This window comes from Xenia sp. Carnegie-2017, unplaced genomic scaffold, assembly GCF_021976095.1.
Source record: "Xenia sp. Carnegie-2017 unplaced genomic scaffold, XeniaSp_v1 HiC_scaffold_25, whole genome shotgun sequence".
Lineage (NCBI taxonomy): Eukaryota > Metazoa > Cnidaria > Anthozoa > Malacalcyonacea > Xeniidae > Xenia > Xenia sp. Carnegie-2017.
This window is the reverse complement of record NW_025813488.1, coordinates 3,081,913-3,102,028: the sequence shown is the minus strand read 5'-3', so window position 1 is coordinate 3,102,028 and position 20,116 is coordinate 3,081,913. Positions and strand designations below refer to the sequence as shown.

The 20,116-nt window shown below is 35.4% G+C and overlaps 1 protein-coding gene across 7 annotated transcripts in view; it reads right to left on the bottom strand.

Moving 5' to 3' along the window:
- LOC124452819 (triple functional domain protein-like) overlaps positions 1 to 20,116 on the bottom strand; it is a 55,867-nt gene that overhangs the window by 15,395 nt on the left and 20,356 nt on the right. For all 7 annotated transcript variants that reach the window (XM_047003445.1, XM_047003446.1, XM_047003448.1 and 4 more), the window contains 22 exons: positions 18,910 to 19,032; positions 18,056 to 18,247; positions 16,808 to 17,140; positions 15,659 to 16,018; positions 14,446 to 14,565; positions 13,719 to 13,910; positions 7,364 to 7,762; positions 7,153 to 7,275; positions 5,855 to 6,049; positions 5,584 to 5,738; positions 5,305 to 5,371; positions 4,993 to 5,099; positions 4,504 to 4,663; positions 4,319 to 4,411; positions 3,806 to 3,847; positions 3,636 to 3,713; positions 2,999 to 3,034; positions 2,676 to 2,822; positions 2,387 to 2,488; positions 1,793 to 1,880; positions 1,356 to 1,398; positions 1,170 to 1,227 (listed from right to left, as the gene is read on the bottom strand). In XM_047003445.1, the coding sequence (XP_046859401.1) occupies positions 1,170 to 1,227; positions 1,356 to 1,398; positions 1,793 to 1,880; positions 2,387 to 2,488; positions 2,676 to 2,822; positions 2,999 to 3,034; positions 3,636 to 3,713; positions 3,806 to 3,847; positions 4,319 to 4,411; positions 4,504 to 4,663; positions 4,993 to 5,099; positions 5,305 to 5,371; positions 5,584 to 5,738; positions 5,855 to 6,049; positions 7,153 to 7,275; positions 7,364 to 7,762; positions 13,719 to 13,910; positions 14,446 to 14,565; positions 15,659 to 16,018; positions 16,808 to 17,140; positions 18,056 to 18,247; positions 18,910 to 19,032 (3,213 nt within the window). The remainder of the gene's footprint in view (positions 1 to 1,169; positions 1,228 to 1,355; positions 1,399 to 1,792; positions 1,881 to 2,386; positions 2,489 to 2,675; positions 2,823 to 2,998; positions 3,035 to 3,635; positions 3,714 to 3,805; positions 3,848 to 4,318; positions 4,412 to 4,503; positions 4,664 to 4,992; positions 5,100 to 5,304; positions 5,372 to 5,583; positions 5,739 to 5,854; positions 6,050 to 7,152; positions 7,276 to 7,363; positions 7,763 to 13,718; positions 13,911 to 14,445; positions 14,566 to 15,658; positions 16,019 to 16,807; positions 17,141 to 18,055; positions 18,248 to 18,909; positions 19,033 to 20,116) is intronic.

Genomic DNA, 20,116 nt, shown 5'->3' with positions numbered 1-20,116 from the left:
AGAAAAGAAATTATAAAACACGGTGTTTCATAACATGTTAAATACGCGTTGCTTTGGTTATCGTAGCTTGATTGGAAACATTATAGTTGCATATGGAAATCAGTGAGTCACGCGATCTTCGAAGGTGAAATTTGAGCAATGACGTGACACAAACCGGGGGGCGGAAATGTTTGAAATTCAACTTTCCAGGCAGTCATCGTTACACATTTTACAGCAACAATTGAAATGTGTGCGTTCAACACTATACGAAGGAAGAACCTTACATACGAAGGAAGAACCTTACATACGCAAAGAATGTAAAAATATCCGGATTGCGTGGAGAATTGCGAACCCTACAATCCTCCATGTAACATCTGGAATTTTAAACAATCGAAATGTTTCTTTCCGATGCGAAGCAGCTATGCAACGAACGTCTGTACATTCAGATAAATACATTGTGTGATAAATAAAATTATAACAATGTTTACAAAACCTAAAATTTTTTCATAGCAGGGGGACATATGAGTAGAAATGAAACACCTATGCAAAAATCGTCAGTTGAATTCCACATCAATAAATGACGTCAAGATCATAACTGCAAAGGCAAAATCTTTAAAACATATTTTGCAGTGGGGTGTACATATTGAAGATTTCGTAAGAACAGCCATTTAGCCGGCATTGAAATTTCTTTCCACCACAGAGAGATAAAGACTTGACTTGCATAATCTCGAAATACACACACGCAAAATTTTACGCAGCAAAAAAACCGAATGAAAAAGCTTCGCGACTCGAGTTTCAACGTTTATAGATAAGGTATTCATGGTCATCGAAATTGAAAGTTGAATACAGTAAGTATGTTTGTAATTTAGTAATAAAATGACGGACGTGTGTTCGGCAAGATAGAGCAAAAATAACAAATCATTACATCAACAGACAAATGCCAACACGTATCAAAAGTAAGAAAGCGGGTGTGTCTTTAATAAAGCCGAATATATCGCTCAACACCTCAAATAATTCGATAATTGGCTTATAATTCATCAAGAAAGAAAAACAAATGTCGTTTAAGTATGACAAAAATTTGTACGGACATTCAAATAAAAAAAGAAAACAAAACAACATATTACAACAAGGGATGCGATTCATGTCAGGTAACCAATCAATAAAGGTACTACCTTTGTACACAAACGTACCTTGTCTCCGCACTCAAAATCCCATGATACCCTATCATCATCGACGACACCGCTTTCTCTAAAAAATGCACGAATCTTATTTGTTGAAAACATTTCTCTTCCTTGCACTAAAAACGTCACTTATGGATAGAGAAGATAACTGGGGATAATGAGGATAACTGAGAATACAGAAGATGATTTATGAACCTGTCGGGATTTTTCCAAGGACTTTTTGAACTGAAGGACATAGCTGAAAAATAGAACAAAATCATGATTTAGTGTGAAGTCTATAATCAACAAAAGTTCCCGCGTTAGGACCAAAAAATAACCATCTGTGATAATCTACCGACAAACATTCTAGTGTTTATACAGATGCCCGGAAAGAAATTTTGATAAGATGGAAAAGAAACAATGCGGCAGAGTTGATTGGAGTAATTTAAAATGAAAAAGAGGAAGTTTTACTTTCGAAAATATGAATGAGCATTCAAATATTAGCTGGTAATTTATTAATAGAAATAAATAAATATTCAATGATCAATATATTATTCCCGATAATTAACGGTCATCCAATAAAATTATCAATCGTGAAACTCTCGCTTTTTTTGATTTTAATTTTATCTCGAAGAACAAATCGAATTCCTTACTTTTGCTTCTCAAGACACCAAATTGATATTGTTGTTGAAGATTTCGTAACTGCTTCACCCAATTTTGCTTCACGTCCAACGTGTTCGCCTGTTGACGTTATAACAAATTGATATCAGATGAGAATTACGTAAGCCGTCGATAATCCAATCACTGGAATCAATCTCAATCTAATCTTAAATTGAAACTTGCACGTATACACTTGAGAGGGTGAAATAAAACAAATCTTACAGAACACGGAGCGTTGAGCAGCTTAGATTAGCAAAATTAGAAAATTTAAATGTACACGAATTATCGTGGTTGTTCTCGTGTAGTTGTACAACAAAAATCATCGATGAACTGGGAGTACGTTTGATCCAAAGTTTCTCAACAATTAGTAGAATAGGACACATTCTCGAGAACGGAAAAACAATTACGTAGCTACAGCTGCTACTTTCACAACAACATTATCAAAACATTCCGTTTTTCAAAGCCGTTGAGTTCCCAATCTCATCTTACGAATCAATCTTCGAAAAAGTAGCCTTTCTCTTCATCATTTCACCTTGTGATAAAGATTTAAACAGAACCAAAAGGTAAGATAAACACGAATACTATACCTTGACTATTTTTTTTACATCACAATTCGGCGGCAGACCCGTCCATAATGCAAATTTGCAGCCGTCTTCAGCAATGTGTTCTGTGATACCAATCTCCGAACACTGACATTTTAACAAATAAAATAAAAAAAAAATCAGTCAAACTAAAGTCAAAGACATTACAACGTTTAAACAAAGCACAACATGAAGTACTTCAACACTGCACAAAATCATCAAAAGTATTAACACACTATGACGCTTCATTACAACATTAAGAATGTTTCTGTACGTGGATGGTATATATACCTACCCTAAGTTTGTATTTATACACATAAATGACTTTTCCGTCGACGTCTTTATCCTCTTTCGTAACAAGAAGAGCTTGTTCGAACAAGAATAAATGACGTTCTTTGCCTTTACGACGCAACAACTTTGCATCCCACAAAAAGAATACGTCCTGTTGAAACGGAAATCAATCATAAAATGTAGAGATACTTCAAACCCATGATGCATATATTGGTTAAGATTCGTTCGCTTCCTGTTTTAACACATTCGTAACTTGCAAATGTTAAAGTGTGAAAATTGCTATAGTGTTATAGGTACCACAAGCAATAAATTTTTAAGTCCAAATACCTGAAGTAGGATTTTTCCTAATAAATGAAGATGTTCCTGCAACACACAAATACAACAACATTACAAACTGACTATGACTTTATTTATGATTTGTCGATGTAATTACTCCTCATTTCATTGATTCGATAAGATCTTTGCAATAAAGACGACCTAACGTACTTATTCTGCTGGGTTTTTTGCTTTTTTTGTCTTATCGGTGTTTGTTTTAATTTACCATAAACTACATATTATATACAACATCTCGAAAGATTACAACTCTTTAACTAAAATGAAAGTCAATTTTATAAGACCAAACAACTTTTCACCACAAGGGTATATTCCGAGATATGAAGTTGCTTGATAAAAGCAGAACAGTAAAAAACACTTCACGCACACGACAAGCCAATCGATAACAATAAAATCACATATACAAAGATATATTCGCTGTGTTTGCGATAGTAAGAAAACTTATATCATGGTAAAACATCGGTAGAGATAGTGCTGTACAACTAAATTTATCAAATGGGGGGCTACCTTGACGTTTTTGTCAATAGTGCCCTTTTAAAATTACCCATTTCTAAGGTACAGGGGCTCCTCCCCCAAGCGTCCCCACACTTCTACAGCACTGGGTAGAGACGAGAGTTTAAAAAATACGTACATCAAAACCACGGATTAGACCGATAGACATTTCGTCATTGGCCTGACGTGGAACTCCTAGCATTACTTCGAGGCCAGCCTGAAAAAATATTCAATTAAAAAAGTAATCGTGAACATTCTGACAGCGTTTGAACGATGAAGAGTTAATGCACTCTGGATCAGTTTGGTTACCTGTAGACTAGTCTCAGAACCCTCACAGCACGTTAATAAATCCTAAAGAAAAGCAAAAATAATATTTATACTGTTTTAATCTTGGTTTTACTTCAGCCATGTTGGTATTCTTATACTATAGACATTTTATCAATGCTACTGTGGGGTACAAGTCCATGCGGGCGAGCGACATTTCTAAAACTCTGGAGATTGATTGCAATACAGGAATCACTTGAATTTTTGCTCGTATAATGCAAATTTTCCAGCAAAATTATCACTCATTTCTTAAGAAAAATGATTCTATATTTATACTTTTCCAATGAATAAACACAAAAATATTTGCATTGTAGGAGTAAAAAACAGCTTGGTTTTGCCACTGACAATATTATGAGAGTAGATACAAGTTTTTGTTGATTTTTTTGCAAACAAGAAAGATAAATTTAATGTTTAAACGTCATATGCTAATGTTGACAAGTCTTCTTTGCAATGACTATTATATAAACACAAAGAGAGGTCGCATAAAGTTATAACTACCTTAAGCAAAAGTTGATATTTGGTAATTCTTTGAACGGGTTTGATAAGATAAGCAGCTATCGAGAGACCATGATTGTAAGACGCTTGTAAATCCTGGTTGAGTACAAAATAAAAGAGTTTACCGCAGTGACATTTCCTTTGCATTGGCTAGAAATGCAAGTTTATTTACTTGAAAACAAACTTACGGAAAAGAAAGTTCCTCCATGTTCAATGAGCAAATTATTTGAGAGAGTTTTGTTCTTGCAGTAAGAAACGTACATCTTGAATTCCTCAGCTTTTTCAGCAAAACACTCGCCTACATCTTCGGGGTTGGTTTCATACTTTTCGAGAGCATTCAGAAATACGCTGTAAAGAAGATTGATTTAGGAGCTTGTCCTTGACAACGGCCACTGATGCAGAAAAAAATTCTCAGCAGTTCTAACAACTTAAATCAAACATCTCATGACCATTCTCTGTATATGACCAGAAATATATCAAGAAAATGTACAAAATTATGCTTAGAAATTTATCATTGTTCGTCAGTGGTCATTATTTTAAACGAACTTCTTCAGTGAAAAGTAAGGTTTGGATTGGTCATATATCTTCATCAAGTTAATATTCATTTGCCAGAAATGTGCAGCTAATGAAAACAATCCATGAAATCTACATCGAACGTATTTTCCTTAAAAACAAACCTTTGATGGAATTCATAGATCTGTTTAATATTCCCAAAGATGACGTCTTCTTTACCCACCAGCCCAGGAGGAACGCTGGGATTGCCATCCATTACATCCATATAGCTCTGAAGGAAAATTGAACCGGACAAAATCAATACTTACATATATTTTACTACACATATCAACTTAATATTTACTAAATACTTAAGGTAATCAAAAACCTTTACCAGCGGACAATTTATAGAAATATAATAGAAACCCTGATTTTACAAAATGATGCTTTGTGCGACATGTATTCCATTACACTTAAAGTACTAATTACACTCCTACCTGTATTATACATTTTAAATCAGCAACGTAGGTACGTTCAGTGTGCAATAGCTCGTTCATTATGAACCTAGCGACAAAAAAAAGAAAGATCAAGAAAAATGATCTTCTCAATTCTCACACATAATTTAAACTAGCAAGCGCATGCAAAAAATTGAATTTCAACCCATCAATAACTATCCGAAATCCTTAGCACGCTTCAATCTCAATCCTTCAGTGAGCATCCAAAATCCTTAACAAAGCTTTAATGAAAACACGCTATGGCAAAATCTCCTTTCTTACTCTTTCCTTCGCGCAGACTTTCGCTTCTCTTCCTCCATAAGTTCGTGAATACCGCTGTCCTTCGACAGTTCTCTTAGATTGAGAGTTTTCTCTCGTATTGCAGGATTTTGTTGAGCCTGCGATAACACCGATACATCAGGCATCTCTTCGTCATTCTATACAAAGGCAAAACGATGAATCTTTCATTCAAGGGCAATTCATAAGTCTATGATTAACGCCGTTTTTAAAGTCTCATATCTTACGAATTTTATCGGTTTAATACAAAACTCACCTCGCTATATTTTGTTATAGGGAAACCAAGTTTGGACTCAAGTTGATTTAAATATTTCGTCATACGACTCGTGAAATCTTTAAACCTTTTATCGACTGCTGTAGCCCACTGCATGATGCCGTCACTATGGAAACATGACCTCTTAAACAGTTCGTCTGCTTCTTGTAGTAGAGATTTCACTTTCTCTCTGATTTCCTTTAACAAACAAACGATAAATCCATCAGCAAAAGGAAATCATCAATAAGTCAATGCAGAGGTTAATTCATAAATAAACTGTTAAAAGAATCTCAGTATCAAGTTCCTCAACTGGCGTTGTATGAAAAAGGGAGAAAGAGTCTTTAATCTTCCAAAAATGTAAAGTAAAATAACGCGGTGTCAATGCAGATAAAGATGAATGAACAACAGAGAACAATTTGCACAAACTATAATATAAACTAAGATAACATGTGTCAGTGTAGGTATTGATGAATGAACAATAGAGAAAGAGAACAATCTCTACCCTAACTAAAATATAAACTAAGATAACGTGTGTCAATGTAGGTGGTGATGAATGAATAACAGAGAACGAGAATAATCTTTACACTGACTAAAATATAGACTAAGGTAACGTGTGTCAGTGTAGGCAGTGATGAATGAACAACAGAGAACAAGAACAGTCTTTACACTAACTAAAATATATAAGAAATAAGATAACGTGTGTCAGTGTAGCTAGTGATGGATGAACAACAGAGAACGAGAAGAGTCTTTACACTATCTAAAATATAAACTAAGATAACATGTGTCAGTGTAGGTAGTGATGAATGAACAACAGAGAAGGAAAACGGTCTTTACACTATCTAAAATATAAACTAAGATAACATGTGTCTGTGTAGGTAGTGATGAATGAACAACAGAGAATGAAATCAGTCTCTACCCTAACTAAAATATAAACTAAGATAACATGTGTCAGTGTAAGTAGTGATGAATGAACAACAGAGAACAATTTGCACAAACTAAAATATAAACTAAGATAACGTGTGTCAATGTAGGTGGTGATGAATGAACAACAGAGAATGAAATCAGTCTTTACCCTAACTAAAATATAAACTAAGATAACGTGTGTAAAATTTAGGTAATGACAAATGAACAACAGAGAACAAGAACACCGTATTGTGTGCTGTTGAAAATATAAAGTGATGAACCAGTGTTAGAAAAACAAAGAATTCTTTCTCCACTTCATTATAAAAAAGCTAAAAATCTGTAAAATGTGCAAGAGAGGTGAACGGTCCCAAATGAAACCTCAACGTCAAAATACTTACGACGGACATCTGAGTAAATTTCAAGTGTTCTTCGTATCTTTGCTTTGCTTCTTCCTCGTTCTCCGGGATGGCAGCATTAGAGGAAAGATAAAATTCTCCTTGATCATGAATCCATTCCAACGCCTTGGAAAACAAAAAAATAACACATTTCCAATATTCACAATTTCACGGACACAAAATGCATGCGTGTCTTCAAATATGGACGTAATACCTGCTTTGCGTTCGTCTCAAAGTCAAGAAATTCTTTACACTGTCCCAAGATAGTGTTTTTTACGTTCCATAAATCTAACGCAAATTTCTTTTGTCCTCTAATCAACTCAGATATTTCTTTAACCTGTTGTTCCATCTTTTCCTTATTTGCATCTGTCGGCGTACAAACCGTGACGATACCGCCATTTTCTGCACTAGGCGAGACATACTTTAGAAAGGCATCTGCGAAACCATACACTGCCTCGTGTCCCTTTGCAATCTCTTCACGCTCGCGCGCGTGTTTCTCCAACAGTGACGTAATCACCCGAGATCTGTCTCGCAACTCGAGATCGGCGTACTGGGAACAAGGGTCATCACCTATTTTATACTCTTTCAACACCTTTTGCAGTAGACTACTGACCTGAAATACAGATAAACAATTTTGAAAATACCACAGAACATTAACAGTTGAGAAAAATTCCTTGAAGATTAAAAAAGATGGGCGTTCTTTGAAGATTACAAAAACAAAAACAAAAGCGACAAAGCTTACTCGCTCAACGAGTGTAGTTGAATCTTAGGGGTGAGCAGACATCAAAAACAAATTATCCAAGCAACTAAACGTCAATTGGTGTAATCTGAGAGTGTTGAACACTTTTTGGTCAATTTCAACAACGTACTAAAGATATTTTTATTGGAACAAGTTTAAAAGCTGTGGTTAAAAGCTCATATATAATCTTTTAGCCACTTTAGGCAAAAAATAAGTATTAAGGTTTATTTGAAACACAAGAATACAACCTAATGTGCCAAAATGATCCATGGTATTCATATGAAAACATTTGGAGATTATGTGAAAATATTTTACTGATCTTTCACGGTTTGTTCGTGTAAATTACTGAGATTCGAGATTGATAATTAGTGCTAATTTGAATTTCTACGTCAACAGAACGTAAGTCGATTACCAAACTACGCGACAGAGTATAGGATAGTTAAATATAGCGGACATCCTACTGTGAACTGATCAATCTTGTTAACACTTAAATGCTATTATTAGACAAATATCAAGGGAGTATATAGACATAATTTGCACATGCATAAAGATTCAAAATGCATAGTTTATGTTTTATACACCTTTTCGATGAGATAAATCGTTAATTAGAGTAGCTAATTGGTCAATTAAGGTAATTAGTCGTTATAGTATTAGCTATCATAACTCATCCTTTTCAAAAATCAATCTGTTCCTTAAATCAATTCTTCGTAAATATCTGATGTACAAAACAATATCCTTTTACGATTGACCAACGGTAACATAAAATCTTCTACTTTGGATTTTTCATTTTAAAATAAACAGTTTATAACCAAAGTAAGATGAATTCTTGAACTAAAGACGTGTTTTAAATGCCTTAACGGATTACTAATCTTCACAGTTTCTTTAAATTAAAATTCCACCTCCCATATTTTTAAATTGAGCCGATCTCAATAAAAGACTAACCAGGAATGCCACAAATTTACTTTTCGATGATCAGATAATTTTGTTTGTGAGATGTAAAATTGAAAAATAAAATCATATTTGCATAAACTATGAATAAATAAAACGTCTAAAAGCTTAAAACATCAACAACAAGAAGTAAAAAGCGAATGAGAATGAACTTATGGAAGAATAGATGTCAAGATCCATAACCTCAGGTACATTCTGAGATTTAACTAAACCAGAAGAGATATATATATATATATATAACAACGACAGAATAGCTCTTTAAGGTGCATTTGAAAAATGTAACATGAAGCCAATATTAACATCGCTCTAATTACTAAGAGACAAAAGCCTTTTATGAAGCCAAAATATAACATGGAAGAAAATCTGCACAATCTTACAGATGGCAACGCAGTGTCGGTGTTCGAAATAGACAAGAAAGATAAGAGCGTCGATGTTTACATAATACCCACAGATGGAAATTACTATTCGAATTACAAAGTAAATATTTTTACGTGAAATCTTTATGAAGTCGTAAACTGTGGGAGAATATGGAATACAAACAGCCTTCTGGACTCGACAGACATGCTAGAACGCTCCTTGGATAAAACTGTCACTCAATATTATTGAAGAATGATCAAACAGATCAACCAGTTCCCAGTTCCCATGAAGCTATCGTAACTATAATGAGACCGCCTGAAGGGAATGTTGTTCTTAGTTAAAACATAACATGACACAGAATATTCGAATAAAAAAACGTAAAAGGAAATACCAAAGCCTTAAATTTCTATCACAACTGGTGCAGAATTCTGTGTCGAGATTATAGAAAATACCGCCGAGACTGTATACATTACGCCATAATCATACATAATCTCTGAGGAACATTCGCGATAAATTGGAGCTAACAATTACAGAGAATTTGAAATACTTTATGTACACAACCGGATTTTGCCATGGTTTTAATGGCGAAATATGGAACTTTGTGAGTAGTTAAAGCTGTATGTAAAATGCTGTTAGAAAATCACGATGAACAACTAAAGGTCAACATCAATTAAGGGGGGTGGTGGAGATGTTTCAACCCCAAGGCAATGACGATCATAGATAGCTAGTTACGGTAAACACCGAAAGATTAATAATTTAACGATAATATTTGCGTTGCGCTTTTAAATCCTCATTTGAAAGAAGGACACCGATTTCTGACGTTACGTACAAAAGCTAAACTCCCGTTTGACGAATGGAACGTGTTGATATGAAGAACACGCAGCGTGTAAATCAAACAAAGTTTTGATAGTCAAAACATCGGAGTTTAACTTAAGAGTCTAACGATTCAAGGGGTGTCGAGTGGCTTTCATAAGTACAAATGTACGCTTCACAAAGAGATCTGTGTAGTGAGAAATCGGTACAGATAACGTAGAAATGATATAATTGAAACAACACATCAAGTTGAAACTAATCGATAAGATTAGAACCTATACATAGCCCAAATATTCACATATTACCCCGCAAAAATCCAATCTATATCCCCAATACGGCGTACCTCATCGAACAAAAAATCGGATATATAATCCCACAGACGTTCATTAATGTGGCCAGTAAATAAGGCATCCATCATAGCTAGAGACCAGTACAGCACACACGAACGATTACAGTCCCTCGTAATAGATTCATCAAATCACGAACGATTACTCTTGGAGTTGATTAATGTACAAAAAACCCTTTGCATCATATCAAATCAATCTATTTTCACACACTTCGTGTCATGTCGACGGGAAATTATTGCGACTCGTTCAGCGCACGTTGATAAAGAGACGACACAGCTGAACAGATACACAATGATACACAACACCGACAAAATTCGCCCGCGATATCCGCACAAAAACAAGAGTCAAATGAATGACGTCGTGCCTTTGAGATAGACCGTATAATTATACACTTATACATGACATCGCGAGTGTATGTACGGCAAATGATCAAATGCAAGTATCTAACGAGCATGTACAATTGTTAGAGAAGAGCAAAAGATTTTCTCTACATGATGCCAGTGTTAATCCGCGACTTTTCGCTGTTATCGATTGAAGAATTGCTAATTAAAGAACACGGTTGCCAATGACGTCATGAGATTACACGAAATGATGACGTGGAAATATTTGCGCGTGGGTATGTAATCCTCTCTGAATTCCCGCTCAAGAAGAATCGCATGGAAACATATCAAAAGTTGCTATAAAATCATTCTTGAATTTCGTGCATAAAATTACACCTGACCATTTGTCAATAAAAACATTGTGTTTGTTCTGAAACGAATGCTTATTTAAATAGAAAGTAATTCCGTAATGAGAAACAGCTAGCTCATATGGCAAAAATTTTTGTACACTGCATGTAGCAAACACATAAACATAATGTCTGGACTTAAAATTGAATTAATCGAGCACCCTGAAGCCTAAAATCAGCTAAAACATCATTTTTATTTAAAACGAAATACACAATTCAGAGAACATGTGTTAAAACATGAAATAAAATCAATCTGTCAACAGCAAATGAAGACAATATGTCGCGAATAGGATAAACTATTTTATCATTTTGTAATGCGTAGATTAAGGGCATGATTTATGTGAAAATAATTCTGTGGCCATGGAGTTCTCGCTAGCATAACCATGTTCATTTTATATCGACGAAGATAAAATATTCTGACAAAAACAGAACAATAGATGGTTTCAAAATGACAAGCAGTTCATATGAAAGGTCATATCATAAACCATGGTTCGTGCCATGCAACACAATGACAGGATGTTGAATGCTATTCTTCCATCCAAACATTTAATTCAAAAAAAAAATACACGTCATTGAGTTAAGACTAGATTGGATCACTCAGGAATACATACTAACTGCTATGTATCATGTTCGTTCGCCTATATGGTTACTATAATTGGCCAAATCTTGACTTCAGAATTCGAGAAAACGATCACGCTATCCTTAGAAATTACTGCCTTTATGTAAACAATGACATACATAAACACGGAAACAAAATATTTATGAAAGAAAAACATTTTCAAGCACATTAAACAACATCGCAGCTGAGCTATTATCCTCAGTATGGATAATGAAAATAATCGGTAGGAAAATTAATGAAATGTCAGCATGATCTTTATAATCCGATGATTGGTATGAAAGAAAATCCAACTTAAATATTTTGTGTAGTTTTTGGATGCATTTTACTAAAGCGTTTCTGGTTTCAAGAGAATTTCAGTAAATTCATATAATGACATAATTAACAGACAAAAAGAAGCTTTAAAGTCATGTAAGTACTTTTGTTTGCATGTGATGTGATCGATCAAGACAACTTAACGACCAGCCTTAAAAAGACAATATAGAAACGACGACAGCATAAAAGCAGGCAAAGAAAGGAGAAATGGCATTCACATATGGAAAACATGTGCAGTTGACAGACATTCACACTAGCTTAAAAAGAAGACTACTTAAAAATAACCCAAACTCTATGCCAAAGACAGACTTAGTTAAGGCAATGAAAACAAAGCCAAATTAGGAAATAGTATAAAAGATTTTTAATCGCCAATTGCCAAGGCGTGTTTGAGTGATGAAATTTGTTGAGTTAGACGTTAGACTTTTGCCAAATACGTCTACAAGTAACTAAGAAGTTTTGCAAATAGTTCAACAATTGCAAAGAACTCGGCCTTCACAACTCGGTTCTACTGAGAAGAAATCGACAGAAATAGTTCTTCCAAAGTTCCGAAGGTACAATAAAGATGTCAAAAAGCCAATATTACCTTTCGACACCACAGAAGAAACAGAAACCAAATCTGCGTATTTTTTTTCAAAATAACAAAACCATAGTATATTAACGGTCAATCGTAAGAGAAATCGCATCATTTTTAATTTTGAGTCCAAGTAACACAACTCATTGAACCTATTGATTTTCGCAAACAAACGGAAATTAGTCCGACATCAAATGAATAGAAACCGACTGCACTTTAAACAGCAAAACACAACGCCGACTTAATTCGTTTAATGCATCGACTTAAAGCGCCACAAAGACCTCGATTGTGCGTGCCGGATAGCAATTTTGCGGTAAGGTCATTTAAGTGTACCTGGAGGGTACCATAGGCATAAAGTCGTTAGTGTAGCCACCTAAAAATCTCCTCTCTGTATGTAATGGTTATTCACGTTTCCGATTGCCGTTTTAGTTAAGGCTTTGTCCCACCTTGATGCCAAAAACAAGAACAAATACACAGCAGGTCGGCAATAGCTTACAAATTCGCAACAATACAATCCATGTGCAGTATAAAATCATCACAGCGTGCCGTGCAATTACAATTCATTGGACAACATGAAATAAATAGGAATGTCTCGTCACATAAAAACAGTCGCAAGTAAACATAAGAAGACTCGAATATTTCGGCGATGGTCGTCAATTGTCATGTTATGTTTTCCCGTCGAGAAGTTAATGTGAGACAGAGCATTGGTATGGAAAACACGTTTCTAACGCGTGACCTTCATGAACGCGCGAAGGAGATAAGCTATAATAAGCCGTTACAACTGACTTGCGCATGCGTGGTACTCTCTCTCTCTCTCTCTCTCTCTCTGTCTCGTACAACTTCGTAACGACTTCGGCTGATGACGAAGTAGAATAAGCATGCAAAGTTGCACTATTTGCACCGCCAGAAAATTCATCTCGATACAAATCATTATGTCCAAAGTGTAGTACTTCAACAACCAAATAAAAATAAAAAACTTTTTGACCAATCATTGTGTTCATTTCAGAAAGACCTTTTACTTAGTTCTCGTATAAAAAATATATAAAAAACGTTTGGGTGTCAGGGTGAATGAAACTGACATTTCCGGTAGGAAAACTGAATATAGATAGCCAAACAAAAAAAAGAAAATCGCTAACCTTTTCTGACGTCTTGAAGAAGTTATAAGATGACATAACGACTTGTTGTTTTTCGTTTGCCTTCTTCATCAACTGCTGCCATCGTGTCATAACAAGGTCAGAACATTTCATTAATTGCTCTGGTCTTGGATGTTTCTGTTTTATCAACTCGTCCGCGCGACTACGTATTGACGCCACGCGTTGACTCGTTTTCTATAATGTAAACATCACGAATTGATAAGTTTTTTAGTGTATGAGGTCAAAACGGCTTAGTATTGTACAAGTAGTTCTCTATGAAGAAATTGTACAGTACACAAAGGTATGGTGAACTACTTAATTAAGAAGCACTAGTATGGTACACAAAGGTATGGTGAACTACTAAGAAGCACTAGTATCGTACACAAAGGTATGGTGAACTACTAAGAAGCACTAGTATCGTACACAAAGGTATGGTGAACTACTAAGAAGCACTAGTATCGTACACAAAGGTATGGTGAACTACTAAGAAGCACTAGTATCGTACACAAAGGTATGGTGAATTACTAAGAAGCACTAGTATCGTACACAAAGGTATGGTGAACTACTGAGAAGCACTAGTATAGTACACAATGGTATGGTGAACTACTAAGAAGCAATAGTATGGTACACAATGCTATGGTAAACAATACTTCCATCATGAAAAGTTGTACCTTATTTAATTGCTAAACTATTTTCTGTTGAGATAGTTGCATGAAACACAAATCCCTACCTCCATTGCAGTTTTAAACTGCTCGTATTCAGTAAGGCTGTCTTTCGCTTCGGCCAATGAAAATCCCGGAATAATGTTTGAAAGTAACATATTTTCACCATTACGAATGCATCCAATGGCCTAAAGAAATAGTTCAACAAATATTGAAATCGTACATACACTTTTATCTTCTACATGTATTGAATTAAATAATAATCAATTTCAAATATTCTCAATGAAAGAGTGACGCAAATAAAGGTCACAAAAAATTGATCCAAGTCAGAGGGTCGGGATTTAAATGTTACAAAAAGGGAGATATTTAATCAACTCCTCCTGATCCTTAAATAAAGAAAAATACTTTCGCATCATGATAAATATTTTAATATATTTTACAAGTAAAAAACTAAACTCGACAATACATTAATACACTCGATGAGAATCGAAAACTGTTTTCTACAATAAAAACGTCAGAAAATATCGGCTTTTAAAGTCAGCTTACACGTACGTCATTCGATATCAGCTTTAAAAGTGAGAAATTCGATAGGCAGAAAGCCTAAAACGAAACACCATCTCGGCATCATTTTGGAGAAAAAAAACACAAGAAATGTAAAACATAGCAATACATTCGATTTGTTTTTACACGAACTGAAGTGAGTAAAATCACCAATAGATCTTCACAATAAAGACCCTCATTTCTTCTAAAATTCCTTGGTGACTATTTTATCAAATTGCACACAAACTACTATTTGTCCTCTTGCATTTCCGTTGCTATCATTTTACGAACATTATGAAGTTTCTCATGACAACATTTTCGAAAAACAGGATCTTAAACCCAAGAAACTACAGCACAAGCACTTACAACAATTACGACTCGCTTAAGGTACAAATGTTGTATAAAACCATAAACATGCATGTATTCTTCGCTCAGACTCGAACTAATGTCTCGAACCAGTAGCTATAGATGGCATTCGATAAGTACCAGGTTACATTACCCAAATATTTCAAAGGTGTTAAAAGAAAAAAAATCTTTCATTATTAAGTTAATTATTTGATAAAGTAAGTTAAAAATACTGTACGTGCAAAAATTATTCATCGATCACATTCTTCTCAATGACATAAAATAGTCAATGAATTTATTCAAAATAGAAAAAAGATGCAACTTATTGACTGGAATTGAAAACCTCAAAAAATTTCAATCGTAGCCTATGATGACAAGTACAAACAAGACAATTACCTGTTTTGTGTCTGCTTCGAGTTGTTTCAACGCCAGCCTTTGCTCCAACTTTTTCTTTCTAGCTTCAGCGAACTCGAGAAACAAACGTCTTTGATTGTGTAAGAATTCCAACAGGTTTTGAATGTGTTGATGCGCTTCAATGGTCTCAGGCGTGCTTGGGTTGCGAACACGTAATTCGACGTCAGAATGCCGTAGCAGATCTATAAGTTCTTCGCCCTTGCAAAAAGTCCTCAACGATAAAGTATCGATCGCTTTTAATTGTTCTTGAAAGGAATTCAACATCAATTTCGCTCCATTAAGGTCATCGGCTAGGCCACCTTTCTCCAAATCAGCTTCGCAGTTTTCCAAGTGATTCTTTACCTAATAATAACAACGGAAGAAGGGTGGCTATGACGTAAGAACAAACAGGATACAACATATACCTGGAGTGCTGGGCCTGCAAAATAGGACAGGAGCGAAAACACAAATATGCATTTAACGTGAAACATTAATAGAATTTGACCTTTAGAGTAAGTCGATAAATCGCAGATGATTGCCTTTGACTCAAACTCTTTGTGTTAAAAGACAAAACACAAGGTCTACACTAACATAGTAAATCAATATATAAACTGTTCAATTCCCTGTATACATCACTTTCATATTGTGTACTGAACGCAGTGTACAATCCTGTCGCTATAGGAACACAAACCTGTTTTTTCCAGTATACAAGCCTGTTGTTTCCAGTATACAACTCTGTCTTTGCTAGTATACAAAAACCCTACTGAACACAGCTTCATACATCACGCTGTTGCAGATAGTATCAAGTGTTCGAGAGTATACAAACGACAGTCAAATGTCACAAAACATACAATAAAAACAATGATTTATCAAAACGTTTTGAGATCTTGGCAAAATATCAGATGAATTTTTGAATACGACAGCTAAAACTGCATGAAGAAACTCGATGCATTGACTAAATGCATTAAATCTCTACGAACAAAAGTTGCGTTTACCCCATCCCCCTCAGGTAAGTTAACTCAATGTATGACTTGTTTGAAACTTTGAATTTTTGCCCCTCGTAGCAACACTGCAACGTTTCCATGAAAATAAACTTTCTAGAAAACTTTGCACCAAGAATATAACACGACGAATTAACAAGAAGGTACTCACATTTTCCCCATCTCGCTCAAATTCCCATAATTGCTGCCAGAGTTCCATCTGTTCGCGACGCCTCATCCACGCCATTTCCAACACATTCTTTTTCCCCTCGAGATCTTTAATTATTTCCTGGAGACGGTCACGTGACTCGTTTTTACCGTCTTGCGCGTTTGCTTTCATGTGCTGGACGATAGATTTGCCATCGTTTATGTTTTTGTTTATATTGTCGAGCGAGCGTTCACACTCGTGACGTAGTTTGAGCAAAACCTTCGCAATGTCGTCGGGATCGTCCGATAATTCTTCAATCTCGAGTTGCGCTTTCACTCTCTCAACATCGTTATGAATCTAAAATAGATATGAAATCTAGAGAATGCCATGAAGACATTACAGAAGAATCTACATATACAGTGGCGGAGGCTTTTCACGACCCCCCACCCAAAAAAAAATAATTTTGAAACGTATGAAATCTTGCGCCAAACACCTCAAATCACACCTACATAACATAACTGTGATGTTAAATAATAAATATTTCATACACTTCTGTACTGTACATCTACCAGCACACGCGTTAAAGGATAATGTGAAGGTAGGAATCCTTAAATTGAATTTCTGGAGATCAAATTTAAAAAGTATACAAATAGGCATGCCCTGGAATCTCCCCAGAAATCTCATGCCTTGAGAACGACCCTCCCCCCCCCTCCCTTCATATTTCATTAAGTGTCCGCCACAGTACATATATCATATTTGTACAACATCAGATCAATCCAGATGAAGACACTAGACTGGAGTATATAAGAACTCAAGTTTAAACATCAGATCACTCCTGATGAAGACACTACACTGGAGTATATAAGAACTCAAGTTTCAACAACAGATCACTTCTGATGAAGACACTAGACTGGAGTACATAAGAACTCAAATTTCAACATCAGATCACTCCTGATGAAGATACTAAACTGGAGTATATAAGAACTCAAGTTTCAATATAAGATCACTCCTGATGAAGACACTAGACTGGAGTATATAAGAACTCAAGTTTCAACATCAGATCACTCCTGATGAAGATACTAAACTGGACTATTTTAGTAATAAAGTTTAAACATCAGATCATTTCTGATGAAGACACTAGACAGGAGTATATTAAATTTCAATGAGTCGAGAATATAAAAGGGCTCAAATCTTCATTTTTGACGATAACAACTCGATTTCTATGATTGTACATAATCACTCGCATCAACAGCAACATGAAAAACATCTTACATTTTTTGAGCAGGAATAAAACGATACAGCCAGCTCTAAAATTTGCCGCCTTTCGTCAACACGACGAACAAAATTCTGAACGCGTCGATCAAAGTACTGAGTCCGCCTTCTTATCTCGTCAGCTCGACATTCCCCAGAGTCTTGTAATTGTTTGATGGCATCCCTGATCTGATTGGCATTTGTATACGTATTCTTGAAGAGGATATATAAAGTATTAAAGAAAACTAACAAGACATCATTTGACCTACAGTTATATTGTCCGGGTAAGCTTGACAACCAAAATTACCGTCGCTTCTCAACTGTAACCTAGCCTACTGTTGCTTCTCAACTGTAACCTAGCCTACTGTTGCTTCCCAACTGTAACCTAGCCTACTGTTGCTTCTCAACTGTAACCTAGCCTACTGTTGCTTCCCAACTGTAACCTAGCCTGCTGTTGCTTCCCAACTGTAACCTAGCCTGCTGTTGCTTCCCAACTGTAACCTAGCCTACTGTTGCTTCCCAAATGTAACCAAGCCTACTGTTGCTTCCCAACTGTAACCAAGCCTGCCGTTGCTTCTCAACTGTAACTAAGCCTACCGTTGCTTCTCAACTGTAACTAAGCCTACCGTTGCTTCTCAACTGTAACCTAGCCTACTGTTGCTTCCCAACTGTAAGCTAGCCTACTGTTGCTTCCCAACTGTAACCAAGCCTGCCGTTGCTTCTCAACTGTAACCAAGCCTACCGTTGCTTCTCAACTGTAACAAGCCTACTGTTGCTTCTCAACTGTAACCAAGCCTACTGTTGCTTCTCAACTGTAACCAAGTCTATCGTTGCTACCCAATTGTAACCAAGACTATCGTAGCTTCTCAACTAACCTTCGCAATAGCTTCGAATTCCTCATGACGTTTGAGCAAGGCCTCGGCTTTTTCCGTAGTCATACCAACATCCGTATGCTTGTCTAGGAAAGGCTCTCCGTGTTCGTCGATCCATTTGATAACCTGCAACAACAGAGACATCACGTGACAACCTAACCCGATTACACGTGTTATTCAAACGACCAAACATGGTTGATACAACAAATTTAAAGAGATTTATGTTAAGCAACATAACAAATAAAAACCGAAATACTAACTAAATACATTGTAAATGATATTGAGTCAACAATATTTGGCCAAGTTTGAATACGATCCAACACTACTGGATAAATTTGTAGTTAAACTGAAATGAAATCATAGATATATCGAAGAGCAACTTTTCCCCTCCCACTCACGACAAGACTGAAAATAACGTCGATAAAATAATCTTTCAAGTAACGTAATCTGAAAATAACGTCGATAAAATAATCTTTCAAGTAACGTAATCTGAAAATAACGTCGATAAAATAATCTTTCAAGTAACGTAATCTGAAAATAACGTCGATAAAATAATCTTTCAAGTAACGTAATCTGAAAATAACGTCGATAAAATAATCTTCAAGTAACGTAATCTGAAAATAACGTCGATAAAATAATCTTTCAAGTAACGTAATCTGAAAATAACGTCGATAAAATAATCTTTCAAGTAACGTAATCTGAAAATAACGTCGATAAAATAATCTTTCAAGTAACGTAATCTGAAAATAACGTCGATAAAATAATCTTTCAAGTAACGTAATCTGAAAATAACGTCGATAAAATAATCTTTCAAGTATATACTAATATATTTAACCAAGCTGTTGCTTTATATGACAAGGCAGCACACAGACATTCACAACCCACGCTTTTTGAAGTATTTTTTTTTGGCATGAAGCAAGCGCCCTAAAGACATGGGCAAGGTGAATCATCGGTGAAGACTGCCAATAGCCTAGTGTTTGATAAATGAATCAAGCAACAATGTTTGCTAGCTTAACATATTGTAAAGAATACAATCCTGAAATTCTTGAAATACTTATCAAGAAACACCTTATTCCGTCTAAACAAGGTGTCAAAAATTGAAGGTCACCCGCACGTTCGTGTAAAAGTTGGGCATGTGGAAGAAAAGGATTGTTTTTGTCGAGAGACTGATAATATATAGAGCGAAAACTTTCACACAGCCGATGAAATA